Here is a 24,095-nt window from a genome sequence, read left to right on the forward strand (position 1 = left end):
CAGAGCTCTCTATGAAAGAGAATTCTACAAGAGAATGTAGGCGAAATTACTAAAATATCTCCAATGACTCCCTTGCCCCGTTTTTTGGAACCCTTTCCCTGACTCCAGACCCAGAGAAGGCTGCTTCGGAACTAGCCAACTGCATCTCTGGGGCTGTGGATATCTTAGCTCCTGCCATCCCTAGGTATGCTGCGAGGCGTAAACCTTCTGCCCTGTGGTTTGGAGCGCAACTTAGGTTGATGAGACAAGGGTGTAGAAGACAGGAAAGAACGTAGAGGAGGACATGGGACACTAAGGATAGAGAGCTGTACAAAAGTTCACTAAAGATATATAAGGCCTCAGTCATTAAAACCAAACAAGACCACTTCTCCAACATTACCACATCCTTGACATCATCTAGGGAACTCTTCAAAATCGTAGATTCCCTCTGTTCATTGCAGGCACCTGATCCTATATTAGGCTCCCAGGAGCTGTGTGACAACATTTCAAGCTTCTTTTATACGAAAATTGTAGACATCTCCAAGCAATTGGAAGGACAGAGGAAGCTTTTGGGAACACATATAGCCACTGATTTGTCTATTTTAGAAACATGGTCAAAGGATCCTGATAAGACCCTTACCAATTTCCCTCCTGTCACTCTTGAAAATCTTAACCTTCTGTTGAATAAGACGAAGTCCTCCTCTCCCTTGGATCCATGTCCGCTTAAAACTCTGAAGGAATGCAGGGACACCTTCCTTCCCCATATCCTGGAGGTCATGAATAGTGCTTTAGAGCACGGGGTATTCCCCTCGGCCTCGAAGAGGGCCATTGTCAGGCCATTACTCAAGAAACCCTCCTCGGATCCTGCGGTGCTAAAAAACTTTAGACCGATTTCTCTACTACCTGCCCCAGCCAAAATGCTCGAGATGCACCTGAACCATCATCAGTGTACCTTCCTGGACTCCTCTGGATTCCTTGATCAGACTCAACATGGGTTCAGGAAACTACACAGCACTGAGTCTGCACTCACTGTTGTGACCAACAACATCAGGATGAAGGTAGACAAAGGACAGACCACGATGTTGGTCTTATTGGATCTGACCGCTGCATTCACACCCTTTCTCCCTCAGTCTTAACATCTCGACTGAGGGAGCTGGGGGTGGAGGGGCCGCCCTTAACCTTCTATCTTCCTTCCTGGAGCTTAGGGAGCAGAGGGTCCAAATGGGCAAATACCTCTCCCCTGTAAAGTCGTTGCAATGTGGGGTGCCACAAGGGTCGGCGTTAAGTCCGACCCTATTCAACATATATGTGGCCCCACTTGCTAGACTAGTAAGATCTTTGGGGATGGAGGTAGTGTCGTATGCGGACGACACTCAGATCATGGTGTCCCTGTCACGGTCTGTCAGCACCACAGCGTTCAGCTTCAGGAGTTGCATGCAATCAGTTGCCGATTGGATGACGGTCAATTCCTTGAAGCTGAATGGCGACAAGACCGAGGTGCTGATATTCGGAAAGGACAGGGACGCCTGGTCGAGTGAATGGTGGCCGGCATCACTGGGAACCTGCCCGACCCCCTCTGTCGGCTAGAAACCTGGGGGTCATCTTTGACATCGATCTGGCCATGAGCCTACAGATCAATAGAACTGTAGCTACCTGCTGGGGAGTTCTAAAAATCCTTCGCAGAATTGCCCACTACCCATCCCCGCAGGCAAGAAAACAAACAGTGGTGGCATTGGTTGGATCTCGATTAGATTATTGCAATGCGCTATACACGGAGATTAACAAGGGACTGGTACATCGCCTGCAAGTAACACAGAATGCAGCAGCGAGATTTGTTCTGGACCTCCCTTGCTCCGCCTCCGCCACGTTAGCCAGGAAGAATCTTCATTGGTTACCCATTGAGCAACGCATTTCTTTTAAAATTACTTGCCTAGTCCATAAGGCCCTTACAGCAGGACTGACTGATGGACTGGGATCTCTGCTCTCTAATTATATACCCAGCAGATGTCTCAGATCATCTCAACTGAATCTCCTTGTTATCCCCCGCACTAAAAAGACAAGATGGGGAGATAGAGCCTTTGCATCAGTGGCCCCTCGACTATGGAATGCTCTCCCCTGCGAGCTCAAGGCTCTTTCATCCCCTCCCCTCTTTAAGAGAGCTCTCAAGACCTGGTATTTTGAGAAGGCCTATTATTAATCAGTGTATGGTTATGCAATATATTATGTTAGGCGCCTTGATGCCCATTGGGCTAAGTTCTGCGCATTATAAATTTATTTTCATTTCATTTCACCCGGCAACCCGCCTTCCCGCGGCCAGGGAACGCATCCTCCTTGAAAACTGCAGTAACGGAGAGGCCCCTGACGACCTCCACTCCCCAACAATGATCTGCGGGACTGGGGCTTGCTGCCTGGATGCAGCGCAGTCACCCTGTGGTACCACCCACCTCTTAAACGCGCGGGTGGCTACCTAAAATTCACACATGCCGCCATCTTGGATGAAGGGGGGTGGGGGTGGGTAGGTGTTCAGCCTCGCCACATCCCGACGACCAAGGAGCCCCCTCCTCCGACCGCCAAAACTCTTGGCACAAGGGGAAAGGCCCGTACAACAGAGCTACCCCCAAATACGTGGCACGGAGGAGATACAGAGGGCACTAGTTGTCTCCCCCACAATGAGGCCCGGACAAATTAAACTAATAACCCTGTAAAATATCTAGGCCCAGAGCGCACTGCCCCTGTATCCCGGGCCCAGCGCCGTGTGTGCTGTCCGCTTCCACCACCGACCGGAGAGAAGCGTCCTTAACGTGCAGGACATGTGGACCCCCAAAGCCAGTTATGTCCCTGGAAACCCCAGACAGGCACCCCCGCCGACCGGGGGCAGCCCGGAGGCATACCATTAGTGCACGATGGGAGCTGCTCTTCCCCCCACCCCGGCAGCCTCCAGCCCTGGCCGGGCTGCCATGCCCGTGATGCAACCAATGGGAGCTCGGGCAAGAAGTGGGGCGGGCTTGGAGCAAGGATGCACTCACCATTCAAAGTATGCAGCAGCTCCCACGGACACGAACAAAACGGCATCAGGGTTCGTGAAAATGTGCATAAGTGGGTACGTTGTTAGGATAGGGGAGCTCTGTCCTACATCAGGTGGGGTGCAGGCCTCACCGAACTCAAGCCAGATGACAAAGCTCGCATTCCCAGGCGTAGGGTTAAAGTGCCTTTTAATAAACGCCAGCGCGCAGCCGCTCTCACCGGATGCCTTTGGGATAACGGTGCTCACGAGCTATGCTACACCCAGGTGCCATACAGCATACATGTCAGCCTTCTCGTAAACACCAACTGCAGAGCTCTCATTTCTAGGCAGGAGACATTCCTACACGAAGCGCAACAGAATCCCAATATGTAACAGGGCCCACACGGAAAGTCCTATTCTTCTTTCTCATTTCCCACATAGGATCAATTGATAGATGTGATTTACTTGTATTCAGGAACACGATTTCTTGTATTCAGGAACACGATTTCTTGTAATTGCCCCAGCCCGGCCCCCCAGTTCTGCACTCACCTCCTCAAGCAGAGCAGCAGGCCACAGAGCAGCAGCAGACCCCTCCAAGGCAGGCACCCCCCATCCTCCTCCTGGCCACAAGTCCAACAGCTGGCCCGGTTCATCCCACGCACTTCCAAGCTCCTCGTGGCACGGGTTCTGTGCATGGGGATCCCTCCGACGACGACTGCCCCAGAGCCACCAAGTGACAACAAGAAGAAGTGATGAAGGGCGTTCTTTCCCAAAGCCCTCGTTCCCAGAAACGACCTCACACACAGCACAACAAGAAAAGCGAGCACTCACCGGCTGGGGCAGAGGACTCGGACGTTCTCCCTTGCTTCTCCCGCGGTGGGGGCAGGCACCGGCAATGTGCCTCGCGCCCCCTCCGCCGTCGGGCTGCACTAGGGGCGTCTGCAGGGCTCTCCCTTAACCACGGGAGCACCGCACCGGCAGCTTCTCTACTTCTTCCGGCGGCGGTCAAGCAGAAATGACTCTCAGAAAAGCCCTCTCATTTTCCGACTGGGGGCGTGTTTTTCTTTCTCTCCTCTTCCCATTGGCTGGAATGTAACATTCCAGCCAATGGGAAGAGGAGAGAAAGAACCTAAAAAACACGCCCCTCAATCTAAAAAAGACGGGGCTTAAATTAAAGGGCAATCCTCTTCTCCAATGGCTTACCAGCATTTAGGAGGCCAGCCAATGGAGAAGAGGGGCGGGTTCAAGCCCCACTCTGGAAAGCATAAGAACTCGCCAGCGAGGCTGCGCAAGCGCAGCCTACGCAGGCCGAGACCTAAAAAGGCATTTCTTATGGAAACATGATCATACAGGGCGGCCTCAGGACAATGGGCACAGAGCAACTCATCACTAAACTCTCTAAAAACACAAAGAGGCCCAATACCGGAGTCACAGCATTTATTTGCAGGCACAGCAGCTCAGTAAGTTTCTCCTTACGCGTTTCGACAAAACATTGCCTTGATCACAGGTGGAGCTCTTAAAGTGCAAAGTGCATATATGCGCGCCTTTTATTTTAAAAGTCACATGACAGTCTGTATTAGAATACAATCCCAATGATGCATTTTGCTTGGCAGTTGTAATATAATGCATGGAATCTATGTTACATCCATATGCCTTTTAAATAAAAGTTCAATTCTTTCGTGCTTGCATCAAATGTCTTAGTGGGTTTATTTACTCACGATGTCGTGAGTAAGAGCTCCACCTGTGATCAAGGCAATGTTTTGTCGAAAGGGATTTGGAAAGGGATGATTCCCTGTTCTGATCGTGCCGGAGGACTGGCATTGTTGCAAGGCCAAAATGAAAAGTGAATTTTCGCATGTTAAGAAAGCACAAGACATCGTGAGTAAATAAACCCACTAAGACATTTGATGCAAGCACGAAAGAATTGAACTTTTATTTAAAAGGCATATGGATGTAACATAGATTTCATGCATTATATTACACTTTAAGAGCTCCACCTGTGATGAAGGCAATGTTTTGTCGAAACGCGTAAGGAGAAGGAGAAACTTACTGCGCTGCTGTGCCTGCAAATAAATGCGGTGACTCCGGTATTGGGCCTCTTTGTGTTTTTGTATATATATATATCCCGCCCGTCCCGACCTTGTCCGGGAGCAACAGGCTTCCCCGGCCATCCCCGACATTGTCCAGCAGCCCGGGCCCCCGCCTGCCCCGACATGGGTTCCTTTACCTCAGCCGCCACTCCTCCCGCCTGTCCTCTGCTCGCACCGCCGCTGGCCTGTCTGCTGCTCCTCACGTCACCGCTCCTCCCCCGCGCCATGTTCGCCCCTCCCTTACCTCAGCCGCCGCTCCTCCAGCCTGTCCGCTGCTCGCACCTCCGCTGGCCTGTCCGCTGCTCCTCACGTCACCGCTCCTCCCCCACGTCATGTCCGCCGCTCCTCGTCGCGCTCCTGGACGCTGCTCCTCCCCCGCTCCTGACGTGAGCACGCACCTCGCGGCCGGCGCTACTTCGGAGGGACTACTTTTTTTTTTTACTGTAAATTTTTTAAATAACGTTATAATTATATAGCCTATAACCATCTACACACCCTGACGATTCCAACGGTGTATCGGGTGTGTGGATTGGCGCTGTGGTTCCCGAGTTTACCCGCCTCAAAGGCTGAAAGTTCTTCCTTTACTATAGTAGTATATATATATATATATATATATATATATATATATATATATATATATATATATATACATATATATATATATATATATATATACACACACATACATAATGTAAAAACGTTCTGCTGTAAATTTGAAGGCAATTGAACTTGCCAGCTACTAATTGAGTTGGTATTCATGGCTAGATTAGTGGGAGCAGCAGGAGTACAGAAATCATAATATAGTATGGATGATGGATGGCCTCAGCTGAATCACTAAAAAGAGAGAGCATGCATTACGAGCAAAAAGACAAAGTAAAGTGCTGATGCGCACTTTTTAAAATATTTGTGTGTATTGTTTTGAGATTCAAATCGTAGGTAGAAATCTCTTAGATTGGGGTCCTTGGATCCCAGTAATAATTCAGCACGAGTCCCCCGAATTCAGTGATGATTAAATAGGAGTTCACAGAAGTCACAAGATTAATAACCGCTGTACAAGATAATTATGTTCTAGTTATTAAATGGTTTATTTTAGCAGTGTGCAGATGTAAGATTGACTTTTTTGTTGTTTTTAATCTTTCCTTAACCTTAGTGGCATATTCTTTAACATCTAGTGTTGAATATCAAATAAAATTGTGCCTCTACCCTTTTCAGGTAGGGTTAACAACATCTTCAATATACAGACATATTGAAAAAAGTCTTAAAGCTTTCACTTAATTGTGAACATTGCTCAATACTGCAAGGACTTGTTGAAATGGTGTTAATCATGAAACATGTATTTCCTTTTCAGGAGAGCTATGAATTTGGGAATACTACGTGACCCAGGTTCAGAAGTTGAGGACAGACAATACCAAATAGACTTGCAGTCCATCAATATAGGTACTGCCCAGTGGGATCAGCTTAAACCCGAAAAAGATAGCAGCAAAGGTGGGGCACTGACGGAGAGTGAACGAAACTCCCAGAATCCAGCTCTGGAGTGGAACATGGCTAGCAGGTAGGCAATAATGACTACCTAAGTCATTTTGTAAGTTTCATAGCTAGCTAGAAAAGATTATTTTATATCTGAAAAATGTTTTACATACTTTTGTTATTCCTTTTTTATGTTTTTGGTTCGGATTGTTCGTTATTGGGTTGTAGCTAAACATATCTAGTCAGTAAATGATGTTAAGCCCTATAATACTTGAAAGGAGTCTATGTTCAAACCTGTAAAAAACAAATAGCAGGCGAATATTTCCAAGCCCACCCATTCTGGGAATGTCTCTGCTTAATATTGAAACACAGACTCAGTTCTGTTGCTCCCTTATGTCTGTCACAGTCCTTTTAGTAAGTGTTTTTTTTACATTTGCCGCCACCACTGCTAGTGTTTTTGTTCTATATAATCACTCTCCTTCATTGAGAAATCTTGTTTTACCCTTAATGATCCCCACCAATCTCATATTATGAATTAAAGTTGCATTAGAACTCTCCTATTGAAACACATCCTCTTGTACTATACTAATTCTCTCCGTGAAACATTTGTGCATTATAAATGTTTACATGTTTGAACCTTTCTTCATTGCATTTTTGACTACCATTATCCTTCTGACGATGTAGGTTTGAGAACAGTACACAGTGAACTAGATGTACTAATATTGGGAATGCTGATTTCCTAACTGTGATTCTCTTCGAATCACAATTAGGAAATCGGTATTCCCATTGTATGAAAGTCTTTTGAGTTTCGTAAGCGATTCCTAGTGGGTCGCAATTAGACCTTCCTCATGCTTATTAATGAGGTAGGTCACAGTTTGCGACACATTAGGAGTCACAGACATCACAGGAGTCGTGGCCTTCTGAGGTCAGAAGACCACCGTATTTGTGATTGCTTTTTGATAGGATGCAATTAAGAAGAAAAACTTGCAGTTTTATTTTTTAAGAGTAGGCAGTGGTCCGTTGGAACAATCCCTGCTCCTAAAAATTATTTTTATTTGCATTCTCAAAGGGGACGAGGTCCCGAGGGGACAACTTCCTCTTTGCGAATGGGTTAGAACCAGTTTTAAACTGGTGGTAAAGTAGTACAGGTTTGAGCCCGTAATTCAGTCGCAAAACTGTAATACATACCATACCTATTGGGTATTTGGAAAGACGCCCCAAACATGCCCCTTCCAAATACCGAACCGCAAATGCAAAATGTGATTCGATAACAAGTTACCGAATCGCATTTTGTATTTTAAAACAAGCATTTTTACAGTCCCAAACTGCCCAATTCTGCGATTAATTCAATTTGTGACCGGAAAAATACTTTGTACATCTGTCCTTTAGTTCCATATGAGAACCATATATAATTTCTTCAACAAACTAACTTGATAAATGTCTTTTTGGTGAAAGTAGCCCATCAAAGAAGTCAGTTTGGTGAAAAAACAAATTGATGCCTCCTCACCCCATATCGTAAATAAATAAAAATTACAGATCCGGTATAAAATCCAGTCTGTTGATGTTAAAATAAAGGCTTCCAGCAATACACCTAAAAGAGGAAATAGACGTTTTTTGCGGACAAATATTGGAAAAGTGGGGTACAGAATAGGAAGCAGAGAGACCGAGAATAGGAGAATCAACGGAGGAAGGCAACTGAACAGAGTAATGTGAAATGAGGTAATGGAGAGGGATTAACAAGGAAAGAAGAATGATTAAAGAGAATCAAAAATGACGTAGAAATGGAGACTTGGAGAGTGAGGAAAGGTGAGAAGGAGCCGAATGAAAGAGGAAATGAAGAGCAGTCAGCAGAACAGAAGCAGCTGGTAGAAGGGGCTTTCGTATTGAGTAATAGGGCATCAGGGTGAAGATAAAAAAATGGGGTGAGAAAGATCCCCCAAAGAATGGAAAAGCCTAGTGAATGACGTGTTTTGAAAGGAATAAAGGAACAGCTTCGCCATACTGAAGTTGACAGAGTCAATTTAACCAAATTCACAAAGATTTCCAGAAGGTGCTTCACCACTGTTGTGCACAGAGATAACTTAGCATCCGATTTTAGGTCTGACAGAAGAAACTCCCACTGACTAGGCAAGTGTATTTCAAGTACAATGCAAATTACGCATTTAATTCAAATGCAGATGGATCCAACAGATGGCCACTACTGTTGTTCATTGTTAGTCTGCTCTGCTAGCTGAATCTCTTCTTGTGTGCTGCAACATTCCTCTTACTCTACCCATGTGGGTATTGTATTATATAGTCACTATCAAGTGATCAGATACGGTTAACCCAATATCCCTCCTGTTTTGTGGCCCTCAAGAACTCACCTTTTAGCATTTGCTGCTCCTCCGGCTTTTATACTCTAAATGCATGGCTCTGTACTTCCTTCTAAAGTACTCCTTGGATGTTGAGGAAAAACGCAAACTCCAGTACTGGCCACAGACAGTACTGGTCAAGTCAGATCTCTTCTACCTTTGGAACACTGGATGAGTCCTCCAAACCTGGTGGGGAATGATAGCTGCATGATCAGCAGACACAAGCAAATGTTCTCATTGTAGCTTCCCCCGAACGATTTGAGCCACTCCAGGTAAATGTATATGAGCCTAAGAAGGCGATCATTAAGCTATGCAGATTTACGTAGGAAGAGAGGAATAGTGCTGCAGTCACTGAGAAAAGAAATGCAACTGTGAGAAAGAGGGCTGGTGAGCCACCTCCCCTCACCCACCAAATCAACCGCATTTAGGAGCGGGACAGAGAAGTTGAATGTGAGACTCTCAGTTCGAGCATGGACTTTGAAAGCCTTGAACAATGTCAGCCTCCCCCTTTTCCACATATGTGGATTCCCTCAACCATGCATACTTGTATGCCTCACACGACCATACTTTATACAAAAGTGTGCAGACACCATCCTTATATGTCACAGACAGGATGGAGGCAAAGGTTTTAGCTACGGGAGTCTGACTGGAAATTTATATTGGTACGCCATAAAGCTTTTTCCCAAAACAATTCCATGTTAAAAGGGCTGTCTCCTCTTTATGATTACCCTGCCGCCAGCTCCAGTCTGTCCTAGGCTGACTAGAGGCAGCAAGATTCCGTCTGTTATAGAGAGATTGCACTTTTGATGCTCCCTGGATTTCAGCCTAGTTTTGGGATCTCCTGCCAGATTAAACAGGAGAGGACTCAGTGGGCTTGCTTCATTGTCGAGCTCACTGGAGGAAAATTGAGGGTTCAAGATAGTGCAGTCCTTTTTTAAACCTAGATGCATTGAGTTGGATGTGACTTCTTCAAACAAACTATGCGACAAAATTTCTGAATATTTTGAGAATAAAATTCTGAAAGTGTTTGACTCTTTTAGTCCTGCAGGTCGTACTGTTAAATCTGACGTAGCGGAGAATAGAGCTCCACAACTGACCTTATGCCAATTCCAACCAGTTACACTGGATGTGGTCATGCAGGAAATAAACAGATGTAAATCAGGATCTCCTGATGATCCCTGCCCACCAAAGCTTTGGAGTTTGATGGCGGAATTCGTTGCGCCTACTCTCCCAACACATATGGAATACGTCCATCTCTACCGGAGTGTTCCTGGAGAGCTGAAAGCATGCCACCTTACTCCCATTGAAAAAAAAGCCAAACTGTGCTCCAGAAGATTTAAGCAATCTCCGCCCCATCTCTTTACTGGCTGCTCCGGGCAAAATGCTAGAAAAATTAATCCAGCGGCAACTAAATAAATTCACGGAAGAGAGCAATGTTCTCCATGAAACACAATCAGGCTTTAGATCCGGTTTTAGCACCGAGACCGCCTTGATCGAAGTTGTCGAATCAGTCAGGTGGTCGCTGGATTCAGGAGCATCGGCAATGCTGGTGCTCCTGGATCTATCGGCCGCCTTTGACACAGTAGATCATGGCAGGCTATTACAACGCCTGGCCGAGATCGGCCTTCAGGCCCAGGCACTGGGATGGCTCCACTCATATCTGTCCGGCAGATCTCAGAAGGTGGCTTTAGGCGCCTTCTCCTCAGAATCCAGGAGCCTGAACTGCGGGGTCCCACAGGGATCAGCTCTTAGCCCGCTGCTTTTTAATATTTATTTGGCCCCGCTGTTTACGCTGATTGCCAATTGGGGAGTCACCGCAATTTCCTACGCTGATGACACCCAATTGGTTTTCCCGTTTTCTGAGGTATCAGAGGCAGCCTTTGCTAACTTCAGGGGCTGCCTTCGCGATGTGGCCTGCTGGATGAATATCAACAAATTGAAATTAAATGCGGGTAAAATGGAGGTTATCTTTTTTGGGAAAGGTGCCCACCCTCCTGCCGAGCTCTGGTGGCCGTCCGAGATGGGCTCTGCACCGATTCACAGCATAAAGGCAAAAAATGTGGGGGTTACATGGGATGATGGTCTATCCTTTGCCCCCCATATACAGCAGGTCGTTGGAGGCTGCATTAGTAAACTTAGAAACCTACGGAGATTTCTTCGAATGCTCCCGGAGGGCTGCCGAAAAACGGTTATTCATGCCATGATTACCTCGAGGCTTGATTATGCCAACGGCCCTTATTTAGGCCTCCCGAAATTTCTGATACAACGGTTGCAAACAGTTCAGAATTCGGCGGCAAGATTGCTAAGGCACGTTCCTTTCAAACACCACATTTCCCCACACTTACGCAGGCTACATTGGCTACCTGTGGCCAGTCGTATAAAATTTAAGGCGCTTACCCTGGCCTACAGAGCCTTACATGGGACTTGTCCGAATTATTTAAAAAAACGACTGCCTAGATACTCTCAGGCCAGACTCCTACGTTCTAACCACAAGATTCATCTCCACGTCCCTCGAGCAGAAAGTGCTCGCTTGGGTGGCAGAACTTTTTCCGCAAATACGGCACTTCTTTGGAACACCCTGCCGCCTGAAATACAACAAGCACCCTCAGAACCTGGTTTTAGGAGTTTACTGAAAACATGGCTTTTCACGCAATAATTTGAACTTCCTCGCACTATGACTCTTACTGCTCACCCTAGTGCCGGGACACTTCCTCCGGAGGTAGCCGCTCTATAAAATTCAGTATTATTATTATTATACTCAGAAAAAGTTTTGCGGCATGACCGCACTACTATCCAGAGCCATGCCGAGAACTTTCCCTCCAATAGTAGGAAAGAGTTGAGAGCACTAAGAAATCAGAAACATCGATAATGTTGGTCCTTGATTATAAGTTGTTGCCAGGGGTTTAACGGAGGGGCCCCCATGCACCGCAGTACAGGAGGGGGCCCACACCCTTCACCTCAAAGGGAGCCCCCTTGGGTTGGCCAGCTGCAAACAAATAAAACACTCAGAAGCAGCAAGGCAGTTAGGGAACAGGTAATGGTGACCCCTCAGATTTTGTTACACCATTGGTTGTTGCTGAAGAAATAACAGGCCATATAATGTCAAATGACTGTATGACAAGCAGAGATCCTTTACAGTGATGAGGGGTAGGTAAAACAAATCTGACTATCATTAGCATAAAGGTGAATCCATGCGAGAATATGTCAACAAGAGTGGAGGCATGGAGGGAGAAAAAGAAAAGATCCAGTACTAAGCTTTGGGAAAGCCGACTGGTTGAGTGGGTTGTCAGGAAGAGATGGGAAGATGGCCTTCTAGGTCCTTGCCCATGAGGTCCAGATAGTGGAGGCATCTTAGCACATGGTGGTTAGAGCCACAGTGACGTTTGGATTGATTACATTGAAAGAGGAGAGGTGTCTAGTGGACTCATTGAACACGAACAGTTCCAGTGTCTTTTTTATATTTTTATTGTATTTATGGTAGAAAAAACAAAATTCTGCCTTTAAGTTGGAATAGCGGAATGGTCTGTATTGGTTTCTTGTGGAAGGGTGCTATTAGCTTGTGACTTGCAAGTGGTTGAAAAGGGATTGGAGTCAGATAAGAACACTGAATGAAAGAGACTTTTGTTTGATGATTTAGGGTGTAAGGGGTACAAGACTGGTTAACTGTTTGGCTTACAGTTAATATGCTCCGTAGGAGACGTAACCAGAAAGTGTCACTGTTCAGCAGTGTCTTGCTACATCTGCGCCTATTGACCAGAAGGTATTTTCCTGGTATTTTGTGACTGAATTGAGGTATTAAAAAGCATGTAGGATGTAAACTAAGTTAGTAACTTTATTATTTGATATGCACTAGTTGAGTCAATGGTAGCCTTGTGTATTATACATTTTTGTGGAATAAATGCGTAGGCTATTGGGTGAGCAGGTCACTTGACCCCCCACAATGAAGTGGTCTATTCTGTAGGACTTGCATGGAGCCGCCCTCAGTTGACGATCTGCTTATGGCATATGTGCTACTGCCAGTTTGTGAATCAGCTCCAGAGGGTGAAATGTGAATGGTTGCTTGAACACAGGTTTCCAGATGTTCAAGGTTGGTGTTACCCAGTCTTCTTTCATCTCAGCTCCCTGCCATTAGTGTATGAGACTTTAGCCGATAGTTCACCTCTGTAGTTTTCTTGCAAAAAGAGATTGAATTCCAGTAGACATTTGTTTATAATTACTTGTGACCTACTGTATGTCTAGATGCATAACGTGAAGTTTGACTTTTCTGTAATGCAGGGATTGATATCCAAGATCATTTGGATCCTTGCCACGCTGTTCCATCAGCCCTTTTCCTAAATTGCACACATCTCTGTTATCCAAGCACAGTTACAAGAAGGCGGAATCCTCCCATATCTTTTATAACAGTACTTATTTACTTGTATAGTTTTTTATTGTTAAACGTTTGTGATTGAGTCTGTCATTTATTTTAGAGGTTTCCATTTAATGATGTGTTTATACGTTGAAAGGAAGATTTTAAGGGGTATTATAGCTGTGGTGACTCCAATTAGAGGTACTTGCTTGTTCTGCTGAGTGAGTGTGTTTCCAATTAGGAGCCTGAGCTTGTTCTTTGGGAGCTATCATTAGGTCTTTACTGGTCCACATTTGGAGATAGGTTGCTGGTATCTGCTCCTTTTGACAGTGTGTTATTTGCCTTATGTGAAAGTTCATTTTTAAAGTTTTTTTGTAATTCTTCCTGTATTGACTTGGCAGCCGTATTTGCAGCATCTGGGCTTATTTTGTGATCTGCGGAAGCCTTGTGTTGGAGTAATATAAAGGCAGGAGTTTGCTCAGTCTTGATTTGTGCCTGGGTTCAAACGTAGCTCTTTGCCTGCAAGCTGTGCTCTAATGGGATAGTATGCCCTGCGAACCAGTTAAAAATATGCAACGGTGGTATAGTATTACACAAACCTGTTCGCAGACACGCCCTTCCTTACCTTGCTAAAAGGTCATCCAAAGTGACATTTATTAATATTTAGGAATTGTCCTTATTGATTGATGATATATTGTTTTTTTACAGTGCTTAGTAAATCCAGAAATTGCAGCCCTGGACATTGAATTAGGCAATGCCACAGGTTTCTGCATTATTTTCCCTTCGCACGAATGACTGTCTGCCGCCACTGGTTTGCGTGGTTGATGTGCACAGGCTGAAGTATCAGATGCCTGCAGATGGAAAGGCTGAGTGGAGGGCTGTGCCGATCACAGCTGCTTTTGTGACATCCTTGGGTGGATGAGGTAGGGCATCTTGCCTATTATTGATCAAAGATGAAGCAAGACTGGATCCTCTGTATCTGCATATGTCCTGTTTAATGTGCTGTGCCAATGTACGTAGACAGCCTCCCTCTTGATGAAGTAGGTGTGTGTCCTCTGAATGAAACTTCAAAGTTCTCTAATTACTACATTTCAGACTAAATTCTGCAGAAAGATGGCTTTGTCGAATGACTACTTAGGGGTCCTGAAACCATTTCTCTAATAAGAGCTACTAATATCAATGAAAATCACCCTGAAATACTAATATTATTACAGTGGTGTAACAATAGCTCCTGCAGCCCCTGCGATGCGCCCTCCTTCCCCCTATGGCACTGTGCACGGGCGGCGGGTCCCTGGCCTGAGAGCTCCTGACTGGGTCTAGCGTGTGGGTTGGCCCCCTCAATGTACTTTGCAGGGGCTGCCCCCTCAAGTTACTTTATGCAACTGTATTATTAGTGATGTAATAGTGACTACATCAGACAGGATTAAAATAGTGGCCCCCATATGCAAGATCTCAAGCAGTAATCATCACAGTGCCGGGTTGTCAGTAGTAATGTAAAAAAAAAAGGCTTTGTCAGTTTGGAATGCCTCTACCTGGATAGTGCTCTCTTGAGGTTATTCTGGCTTTATGAAAGGCACAACAAATTGTGGCTTTTCTGAAGAATATGAGGTATTAGTACAAATACACCTAAAGCCATCACATTTCTGAGGGTGACTCCATGGTTGTCCTGAGTACGACGTGACTATGAAATTATTTAACACGTATTTCCAAGTCAAAACGTCAACATGATATTTGGACTTATCCTGTTTTGCAATTTAAAATTATTTGAGCTCACTTAGCCAGGCTTTGTAATGTCTTCATATGTAAATTGTACATATTGCACATTTTGTACTTTGCACGAGCAGTGTGCCGACATCTACTATTCATGGAGCAACTTGTATGTTGTTTACACAGTGATGGTAACTATTGTAGTCAATATATGATTCACCCAACAGGGAGAATTACCAGTATTATAATCAGTGTATATTTTAATTTGGTTGCATTCATTTTGCTAAAGTGATTTATCACATAATTAAGATTCTCCTAAGTTCCAGAGTATTATATATAAGTAGATTTATATACATTATTTTGAACGAAATCCAACAGAACCGTTGTTGTTTGTACCGTTTCTTAACATAGACAAAGTCCTTTACTGATTGGAACTGTAATTTTGCTATGTTGAACTCTGCAAGCTAGATATAAGAAGTCCACATATGTCGGCATTATGTGCATATTCCACTAGTGTGCAGAGCTAGTAATTGTTGCTTCAGTGCAAACACATCCCAGGTGGGCTCCCTTTCATCCAGACACAGAACTAAACACAGAGCTTATGAGCGCTGGTGTATACTTCTGTGCTTATCTTATATGATGTCTGAACTAAACTTTCAAATGTACTTATACAAAATAAGAAATTCTTGATACTTTGCCAGCATCAATTATCGGCGGGATTACTGGTTGGATTTACTTTATTCACAGCAAGCTTCAGCTTTGAACTGCTATTGAAAAGGGGGGGCCCTCGGCCCCCCCGCACGCATGGCGGCGCGGCGACCGTCGCCCCCACAGTTTCCTTTGTTGCCATTCGGCGGTGGGGGCGTGCCCTGGGGGGCGCGGCCCACCGCCGGTTGGCTGGCGGCCACCTTGACCCGGATCCTGGGAAGTGGGTCCGGGTCAAGGGGGGCGGGCTAGAGGAGGGGCCACCTGGCCCCTCGGGAATAAAGAGATAGGGAGCGCCCAGGAGACCCCCTTGTCCCTGGACGCTCCCTCGCCGAAACGGTGTGCCCCGCGCTCGGGGCTTCTTTGTTTTAATGATCTCGCTTTCTTTTCCAGGTGATTCGGTCGGCGTTGCAGAGCACCGGGACCTCGCTGGAAGCTAACTCCTTGTTTACAGGAGGAACATTGGACATTGCCCGGAACGTCGTGATCCCTGTTTTTGTATTTCCAGGCGGAGCAGCTTCGGGGGAGCTACAGGCCGTCGTCCGGCGTTTAACAGACAGAGGTGGAAGGGCGCGGAGCTCGGAGGAAGGCTTGTGATTCCCGAAAAGTTAAGTGGAGAACACAGCTGTTGCAAGTGTACGGTTGAGAAGCCGGTTATTTTAGAATTGCTTCTTTAGTGCGATGCAGGTCAGAGAAATAGGTGATTTGAGTCTCTCCTTTGTGATTTTCCCTTCAGCCTTACAATGAGCCTAGGTGGGGCGGGAGTGGCGTGTTAAAGGATTGCGCGCTAAAGTGGGTTAAACACCAGTAGATAACAGAATGCTGCTCCTGCTGTGTATATTTCTCTCGACACCGCGTGGTTTTTTCTGGCATTCCACAGGCTTCCGAGGCGGATGGTTTACATCTCGTTAAATGGATGTTTTTTCTGAGATATAATTAACGTTCAGGCAACAACACTGACAGTGTTACCCTACATGTTCTGATCAGCTAACACATTCTCTACAGAACAATTCACGTCCTTCTTATATATGCTTCATCTGTGTTTACCATTTCTATTCACATTTACACTGACATATGAATTACCGCTTTCTCTTTCTTAAATAACGTGTACAGTCAATATTATGACAGTTACTTTCTCTGCTTGTGTTTCCTAAAGGTGAGAGGCACAAACGAGTTTGGTTTGCTTGTAATTGCCAATTGTAAAATGTGGGCGATCTGGTTAGAGGGATTTGCACTGCTTAATTAATGCAACTACAGTAGGAGCTTCCCTCTCATTAACATGTATGGTTCCAGGAAGCACTTTGTCAACAATGGCAGCTTTGTGTTCAGAGACGTGCGCAGTGTGGCTATACTGATATTCAATCTTGTACGCCATTAATTTAAAACAATCACTACACTGTACTGCTATAAGTATTCTCCGACTGCTGTTCCAGGGAGTATTACAAAAATCAAGGGGGTCCGCAGAGGCTTCACCTGGAAAGGACTCCCAAAGCGTTTAATTTTGAGACAATGTAGTGCAATTAGAGGAGATGATTTGGTCTAGCGGCTAGGGCACTGAAACTGGGGATCTGGGTTCTAGTCTCGGTAAGGACGCCAAAACCTCCTGTGATTCTGGGTAAATCACTTAAATCTCCCCGTGCTAAAAAATGAATGTGGGTCCGTCCTCATGTAACGTAACTGGGGCTATGTAAAGCGCTCCGATACCTGATTCGGTTCGGGTCCTGAGAGGGATTCACGGTGCCGCTCGAGTACCGCACTTGATGCGGTACCGGTGTTGTAAAACCCTTGACTTTATTGCCTGAGTGGTTTGCCCTAGGTACAACTTCTCATAAGGGCATTTTACAACATAGAAGGAATTGGTTCGCATTTCAATTGGAAATGTAGGCTAGTCTGGACCCCCGACTAGAAGTGGGACACATTCTTTGAATAATAATTTTCCAGTTTTATTTCAGTACACTAATAATTGGATTAGTTAGTACTTGCCTTGGTATACTGAAAGGGTCTCGTAGGGAAACATGTCCTTTTAAAGAAGTTTGAACTAATTCCTTGCGCTATCCTCCTTTGCTAAGCTTATTAGAGAGCGAATTGGCATTTGTGAGGTAGTCCTCTTCAATGGTACAATACTTACGGATACGGGGGACTTGCTCAAAGGGTAGAGTTCCTTCCAGTGTTCGTGGGTGCCCTTCGGGGACGTACAATAATGTGTTGAGCTTTCATTGGTTTTGTGTACCAAGTTACACGCTTATTCGCCTTCTATAACTAACATAGGCTAGGTCCGAGAAATTGGCTTTCTCCGTATCATGCATCATGGTAAATACTCAGTCTGCTAGAGTGCGAACCATGTCCTTTTTAAACAAATCATATGACATAATTTATATAGCGGTACCACTTGTGATGCCATTTCAACAGAAATTCTAGAGGGGCCTGGGGTGGCAGTGTCCTTGAGTTCACCACATCTTTATTCCCAGATATGGTCTCGTCTTGGGTGACATTAGAGAAGGGAGTCCTACATCACAAACTGCCCCAGTAGTACAATAAACGGTTTGAAAAGGGTGTCTAGAAATTGTGTGAGGGTTCTGATAGGAAAGGCGGGCATCCACAGGCAGAGATGACGGGTCTGCCTGGACTACCATTAGGGTGTTTGTGAAGTTTGGGCAGGATATAGATCAACCACAGACAAAGTGGCTGTAACGGCTAGGGTGGTTGCTCTCAATTCTGGGGAACTGGGTTCGAGACTCTGTGATGACGCTCAACATCCCGTGAGTCTGGACAAAGCGCGTAATCTCCCTGTGCTGGACAAAACAGAATGTCCCGGATCACGGAACATTGTTAGGTCCTTCGTAGTAAATTGAGACATTCGGGTGGGTGTTAAATAAATACTTCAGGGTTGGTCGTTACCAAATTGTGTGACATCTTAAGAGGAAGGCGATGTGTTCTGATAAATTTGGTTTTGCAGTGTTTGTACTTCATTATTGCAAAAAAGCTGTTGGGCAGGAGGCAGATCTGACTGTCGCAATGTTGTGCCCTAAACATTTTTTATTTTATTGTTATATTACTTTGTGTACATTATCGGGGTATATTGTTACATTAAGGTTATTGGGGGGCAGGCTGCTGCCTTTCTAGCAGAAATTAGACTTGTACCTTTAACATTTCTTTCATCAGTAGCCAGTGTAACATAAGTGTGGTAAGGTAACACATCCCCAGCTCTTCAAGCATTTAAGAATCCAGTCAGCCCAAAAAACGGTGGCACCTACGCCATCTTAAATTGGCACGGGTGGTATCCGCTGTATTCAATGTGACCCGAGGTACACAAAGTCACCAATGCCCATCAACTGGATCGCATCCACGTGCCGGGGGGGACCCAGCAATGGGGAACTTGGGCGTTTAAAATGCTCGGGTTGTACCTGGGTAGAATTCACAAGGCAGACGCAGCTCCCTGATGAGACGGGTACCCACCAGGGGTGGTGAGTTACCCAAAATATGCTCTGTTGGCATTCGGTTGATGAGTTCAGTTCTGAAAAACTCATTGTCTAAATCAGAGCTCACGCAAAATGGGGACATTAAATTTCACCTGGAGAATGGGATGGTTGGTGACATGCCTGGGCTGCTTATTCATGTCCCATAAGCACTTGCTATACTTTATCGAAGCCATGGTTGCTGCTTAGTTCTCTTACGCGAGGAACAGCCATTGCCATAAGTCAAATTTGTCATTATAGAACGACTATCAGTGGTCTGCTAGGTGATAGTTGGAACAATCATGGAACCATTCACGAATAGGGTATACCACCTTCCATTGGGGTCAACCTGGGGGTTAACGACATCTAAGGGTAGGGCTTAGCGAGACTGAGGGACAGTTTCCCAGGTCCCACTTTCCTTCGCAAGCCAAGGCAGAAAGCCAAACAATGGACTTATTTCATTGTGGAGCTAATCACCATATGAGGTGCTGTTCACTAATATAGGGGGGAGATACGCCAGTCCTAACATTGCACCTGTCCAAACGCCCCCTTCATGGATGATAGGTTTAAACCAACATTATTAGTAAACTATCCTAGGGTTAGCTGTATTGCGTGCAGCCTTCAGGCTAAGTCTTGAGGGAATATAGAGCTACTTGTTTTACCACTCTTTAATGTCATGAATGAGTAAATGGAAAAGGGCAGGTGTATAACAACAAATATATGTATTTGTACTAAACACACCCCCTTTGGTTCAGTCAGTAAACTTATTTTTCACACAGGTAAACGGGCCAATATACGTTGAGCCTAGGATGAGATTGGAGGCAAATGATTCGGTGGGAAGACCTCTATAGCACACAGTAATTTACCACCATATACGTTGAGCTCTAGGGGTACACCAAAGCCATATATTAATAATATGGTGGGGGAACCACGAATGGCATAGAGACAGGGCCTAGAGCCTCTAGAACGAATAATGGGGGTCCTGATAAAGATACACACTCTGATGTCACACCTAAAAGGTGCCCAAGAGCCTAGTTGCGGCATCACATAGTTCTGGGGATGCATGTGATCATGTCCGGGTGGCTGGGATGATATTTCACAGAAGCCAAAGTGGCGTACTTAAAAGGTCCTTGGGGCCAGCTTAGGGCCTGGCGGAGTTTGGACTGTGCTAAATCTTGAGCCAACAACTGTGATACTGCACTGCTAAGTAAGCCGTCTTGTTTTAACACATAGATCCTATGCATAAAGACGTGGGTAGGAAGCAGACAAACTGAGGCTATGCTTAACATTTGCTGTCGGCGTGTTGAGGTGTACGGATCTGGCATTAAGATTAGCTAAGTTTAGCGACTGATGGTAATGTAAGTCTGACACGTGTACAGCAGTTATTGCCGGAAAGACTAATGGTGTGTGTCTATCTTTCCAATTTATGTATGACCGGGTCCATGGTTGATACCTGGAGTGCTCCATATCACAGCAGCTGCAACAGGTGGACAGCCCAAGGGATGCTTACGTCAGTCACGGCTGGGTCCATGGCGGATATCTGAGGAGTACTCCACACCGCAACATCATCAGTGGGTGGACGTCAAAAGGAAAGCATACGTCGAGAAAGAAGACACCAAGGGCCCAAGTATTGCTGGCAGGTGTAAGTGTTACCCATTCCCTAAGGTGGAAGTGGGAATGGTTACCCAGGTTTTCTTGGTCTTTTTTCTGGTTCTTGCAGTTTCTCAAACCTGCCACGCAGGGGAGGAACTCCTCACCAGAAGTTGAGGAGCTAAAAATGGTTGCCCAGGTTTTCTTGGTCTTTTTCTGGTTCTTGCAGTTTCTCAAACCTGCCACGCAGGGGAGGAACTCCTCGTCAGAAGTTGAGGAGCTAAAAATGTGCCAGCACAAACAACGTGCCGGACGCAGGACAGGGAAGAGTGGGTTTGAGGGTCTGTGCCATGGTCAGTTCAGGAACTGCTTTCAGGGACTTTTAGCTCAGCAGCCCGACCCCCTGTCAGTGGTGATACCTCACCTAGGGGGGACTGAATGGGCCAAACTGGGGAGGCGAATACTGATTGATGGGTTCATCTCCACTGTGGGTGGGTCTTCAGGACAAGCCCGGGTGGCACAGTGGGTGGGTCTCAACTGATCCCAGGGTGGCAAGGACCCGGTCAGGGCGTTGAATCACTCAATAAAGAGGATCAACACACAGCGGGACAAATTATTTCAAGCCCCAGTTCCAGATGATCCAACATGGGTGTATTTGTCCTACCTGGTAAGGGGAGTCCATTTGACAGAGGAAGGAAGGGGCCTGGGGTCTGGGCCTGGTTGGAAGGTTTGCTAGAGTGAGAACTTTCTAGGGTAGGTCTAGGCAGGGGGAGGCCAGATCGTCGGTTAACAATGCTGGCCTGTGGCGGTAAGGTCATTATCGGTGAGCACATATTTGAGGTCTGAGGGGGCGGGCATCATCCTATGGAGGTTCCCGCCCAGGGGGAGGGGCCTGCGGGCCACTCCCACAACTCCAGGGGCAAGGTAATGGATGCTACAAAGCAAAGGAGCGCGGGTAGGAGTAGTTCACGCTTTCCTTAGGCTGGTAGCCACCCCGCGCGCGTGGACTCACGACGCCACCGGCGCAGAGTAAGGGCCCTCCTTTAGTGGGTAAATGGAGTTCAGGGCGTAGACCGGGCAATTCCCGGGGTAACACTGCGCATGCGCACATCCAGAGGGGAGGCGCAGCTTGTAGGACCTGACACCGGTAGTGACCCTGCCATATGGCCAGAAATGTACAAAAATTCTAGATGAGGATGTTTAGTATAAGTTAGGAAAATAACATGTATTAGAGTTTTGTTAAAGTCAGGCTCTCAAACTTATTGCTAAACCTAAATGTCCTGCTGAATTTTTGTATAAATTGTTGATTATGCAATTAAAACCTTTTTTAATTTCATACTTTAATAAATACGGCCGGGCGACTAGCGCCCGCCTTCCAAAAAGTAAAGACGTCTCGTGTCCACGTTCCTGGGGATTGGGTGCCGGATTGGGGGGGAGGCGGCAGCTAGTCGCTGACCATGTGAAAAGGGGGGGCCCTCGGCCCCCCCGCACGCATGGCGGCGCGGCGACCGTCGCCCCCACAGTTTCCTTTGTTGCCATTCGGCGGTGGGGGCGTGCCCTGGGGGGCGCGGCCCACCGCCGGTTGGCTGGCGGCCACCTTGACCCGGATCCTGGGAAGTGGGTCCGGGTCAAGGGGGGCGGGCTAGAGGAGGGGCCACCTGGCCCCTCGGGAATAAAGAGATAGGGAGCGCCCAGGAGACCCCCTTGTCCCTGGACGCTCCCTCGCCGAAACGGTGTGCCCCGCGCTCGGGGCTTCTTTGTTTTCCCACCCACCATCCCTTGGAACAAAATGTTTGGTAGCAGTTCTTATGTCTGGTTGAATGGTAAGTTCTGGATGTACGGTCCACGGGTCTCACAGGGTAATAGAGATGAACTGTTGGTATATTTTGTTGATGCTTTTGTCTAGGAATTTTTCCCCCTTTTATCAAGTCATGTGTGAAGTGAACTGTATTTAATGCGATGTGTCTTTAGGCCTTTTTTCCCTTTGTAGCTATACGTTGATACTGTTTGAAGTGAACTGTGTTTAATGCTATGTATCTTTAGGCCTTTTTTCCCTTTGTAGCTATACGTTGATACTGTTTGAAGTGAACTGTATTTAATGCTATGTGTCTTTAGGCCTTTTTTCCCTTGGTAGCTATACGTTGATACTGTTTTATTAGCCAGTGTAGCTGTCCTTTAGAATTTTTTCCCATAGGTCGTCGTATTTATTAGGTATGGGGCATGCGGTAAGGTCATTATCGGTGAGCACATATTTGAGGTCTGAGGGGGCGGGCATCATCCTATGGAGGTTCCCGCCCAGGGGGAGGGGCCTGCGGGCCACTCCCACAACTCCAGGGGCAAGGTAATGGATGCTACAAAGCAAAGGAGCGCGGGTAGGAGTAGTTCACGCTTTCCTTAGGCTGGTAGCCACCCCGCGCGCGTGGACTCACGACGCCACCGGCGCAGAGTAAGGGCCCTCCTTTAGTGGGTAAATGGAGTTCAGGGCGTAGACCGGGCAATTCCCGGGGTAACACTGCGCATGCGCACATCCAGAGGGGAGGCGCAGCTTGTAGGACCTGACACCGGTAGTGACCCTGCCATATGGCCAGAAATGTACAAAAATTCTAGATGAGGATGTTTAGTATAAGTTAGGAAAATAACATGTATTAGAGTTTTGTTAAAGTCAGGCTCTCAAACTTATTGCTAAACCTAAATGTCCTGCTGAATTTTTGTATAAATTGTTGAACGATCAATAACAGGATTTACTTTATTCACAGCAAGCTTCAGCTTTGAACTGCTATCTGTGTGATGTACAGCAGTTGCATAAGGGAGCTACTGCAACAGCAAGTGTCAGTGGTATTTCATGAGTTACTTCTAGTAACTGTTCAGTTTTGTATTCTACTACAACATTAATCATGATTAACTGTGTTGATTTCAGTGCATCATTTTTGAAAAACAAAGATAAAAAAATACATGCCTGGGCCCTTGTCAGGAGGCCACTGCAGCTTGCGGCACCCATTGCCGCTACGAATTACAGTGCCAAACCAGCTACTAACCATCACACTCCTACAAGTGTGACAATTCAGACTTATTCCAGATCCCCAAAGCTATAAGAATGGCTTGGGCGGGATGCATTAATCACTTTTAATGTGTTATAAATTAATAAACAACTGTTGTTGTGTTCATCTTAAAAGAAGACAAACATCGCCACCATGTGGCAAACTATTTTGTGCTGGTGTTAACAGTTAAGTGTCGTTATTGAACACCAGAAACCACTGGCTTAAATTAAGCACTGGCTGATTTCCCACTTTCTTTATATTTTACAATACCTTAAATGGAGCTTTCATCACAGCCAGGTGGTTTGTGGTTCAGGTGGCAGAACTCAATGCACCTTCACCAAATTAGGAACAATGGACCTGA

The 24,095-nt window shown here is 46.1% G+C and overlaps 1 protein-coding gene across 1 annotated transcript in view; it reads left to right on the forward strand.

The window, feature by feature from the left end:
- The window catches only part of VPS13B (vacuolar protein sorting 13 homolog B), a 2,999,480-nt gene that overhangs the window by 1,878,632 nt on the left and 1,096,753 nt on the right, over positions 1–24,095 (forward strand). Inside the window, exon 31 of the mRNA XM_086966051.1 lies at positions 6,422–6,625. Within this exon, the coding sequence (XP_086822177.1) occupies positions 6,422–6,625 (204 nt within the window). The remainder of the gene's footprint in view (positions 1–6,421; positions 6,626–24,095) is intronic.

The sequence above is a fragment of the Lissotriton vulgaris genome, chromosome 4_1 (assembly GCF_964263255.1).
Source record: "Lissotriton vulgaris chromosome 4_1, aLisVul1.2, whole genome shotgun sequence".
NCBI lineage: Eukaryota > Metazoa > Chordata > Amphibia > Caudata > Salamandridae > Lissotriton > Lissotriton vulgaris.